The sequence below is a fragment of the Meleagris gallopavo genome, unplaced genomic scaffold (assembly GCF_000146605.3).
Source record: "Meleagris gallopavo isolate NT-WF06-2002-E0010 breed Aviagen turkey brand Nicholas breeding stock unplaced genomic scaffold, Turkey_5.1 ChrUn_random_7180001854197, whole genome shotgun sequence".
Lineage (NCBI taxonomy): Eukaryota > Metazoa > Chordata > Aves > Galliformes > Phasianidae > Meleagris > Meleagris gallopavo.
The window spans coordinates 1-1,523 of NW_011120659.1; the positions used below are offsets into that span (position 1 = coordinate 1).

Below are 1,523 nucleotides of genomic sequence, written 5' to 3' on the forward strand. Positions count from 1 at the left end.
AACACCCCCCCATACCCATGGGCCCCCGTGATCCCCATGTCCGCAGCCCCCAGGGCAGCGTCCCACAGGGCAACGACCCCACACCCAGCCCCCTGCAGCCCCCGCCCCACCTGCAGTGTGAACGTGGCCACGGGCCCGGTGGAGGCACTCAGCAGCAGCCCGTGGGGTTGGCGCGTGCGGAACATCAGCCCCAGGTGCCAGGGCAGCGGCAGCGGCAGCGCCAGCCCGTTCCACACCACCAGGCTGCTGCCCAGGAACCGCTGTGGATTCGCCATCTCTGCGGGGCACGGAGCGAGGTGGGTGCCCATCTGCCACCCCAAAACCCGTCCCATCCCACCCCCCTCCCGCCCCATACCTTCCTGGCACGTCTTGCCCCCGAAGCCCAGCGGGCAGCGGCAGCTGAAGCCGTCCCATTCATGCACGCAGGTGCCCCCGTTGTGGCACGTGCCGGTGTCACACACCGTCTTCTTGGCAGGGCAGCCTGCAGAGGTGGGGGGGGCACAGGGTCGGTGACCCCCGTGCGGCTGAGGAATGGCACTGTGCCCACATCTGGCCACTGGGCAGGGGCACGGGACCCCCGATGCCGCATCCATACACCCAAAGGGCACAGAGACACCAAGCGGGCATAGGAACCCCCCGCTCAAACGTGCCCACGCCAAGGGAACACAGAGACCCCCATCCCCACACCCAGCGCCCTTTGAAGTCCCCGGGACCCCCTGCACCCCCAGCACCTGGCACGGTGCCGTTGTTGGCGATGAAGGCAGCCATGTCCACGGGACGCTCGTCCACGCGCAGGTGCCGCATGCAGCCCACGAAGTGACGGCTGCGGATGGGGAAGCTCTCGGGCAGGGTGGGCACACCGCCCAGCAGCAGCGGCCCCGTCAGATCCAGCGACCTGCGGCACCGATGTCACCTGGGCGGGGGGGGGGACACGACAGAGGGCCCCCGTTTGTCCCCCCCCAGCCCCGTCCCCATCCTCACTTCTTGGAGCCGGACTGGGTGCCCTGCGCCGCACACGAATAATTGCCCAACACGGGGCCGAACTTCAGCGCCATGCCCACGTCGCAGTCGTCCACCGCCACCACCGCCACCTTCTGCTCCGAGGGGCCCTGCGGCAGCCCTGACTTGCCCAGCACGGGCTGTGGGCACCGATGAGCCCTGCTGATGGCTCTGCCTCCTCCCCGGCAGCCTCTGTGCCCCCATCGACCTCCTCCCAGCAGGGCCGCAGCCCTTCCTCTTCCCTCCGTCTTCTTCCTCATCCTCAAATCCACATCCCCAAACCCCTCCGTTCTCTTCCTCATCCCCATACCATTATTCCCGTTCCTCTCCGTCCTCTTCTGCTGTCCCCAAACCTCCACTACACCTCTTCTCATCCTCCCAAATCCCCACCCCTGCCCCACTCCACCATCTTACTCCATCCCCAACTCCATGTTCCCTCTCCTCTCCATCCTCGCACCCAATCCCTTCAACCCTCCACTTCCTCCATCCCCTCCCCCATCCTCCCCTTCATCCCCCCAAATCAT

General features: G+C 67.2%; 1 protein-coding gene across 1 annotated transcript in view; it reads right to left on the reverse strand.

Annotated features, from left to right (window-relative positions):
* Positions 1 to 5: 5 nt before the first annotated feature.
* Positions 6 to 1,523, reverse strand: part of LOC100547657 (cadherin EGF LAG seven-pass G-type receptor 2) — a gene marked incomplete at both ends in the record, with an annotated part of 9,286 nt that continues 7,768 nt past the window's right edge. Inside the window, 4 exon segments of the mRNA XM_031557547.1 lie at positions 6 to 277; positions 356 to 481; positions 732 to 895; positions 982 to 1,378. Of these exon segments, the coding sequence (XP_031413407.1) occupies positions 6 to 277; positions 356 to 481; positions 732 to 895; positions 982 to 1,378 (959 nt within the window).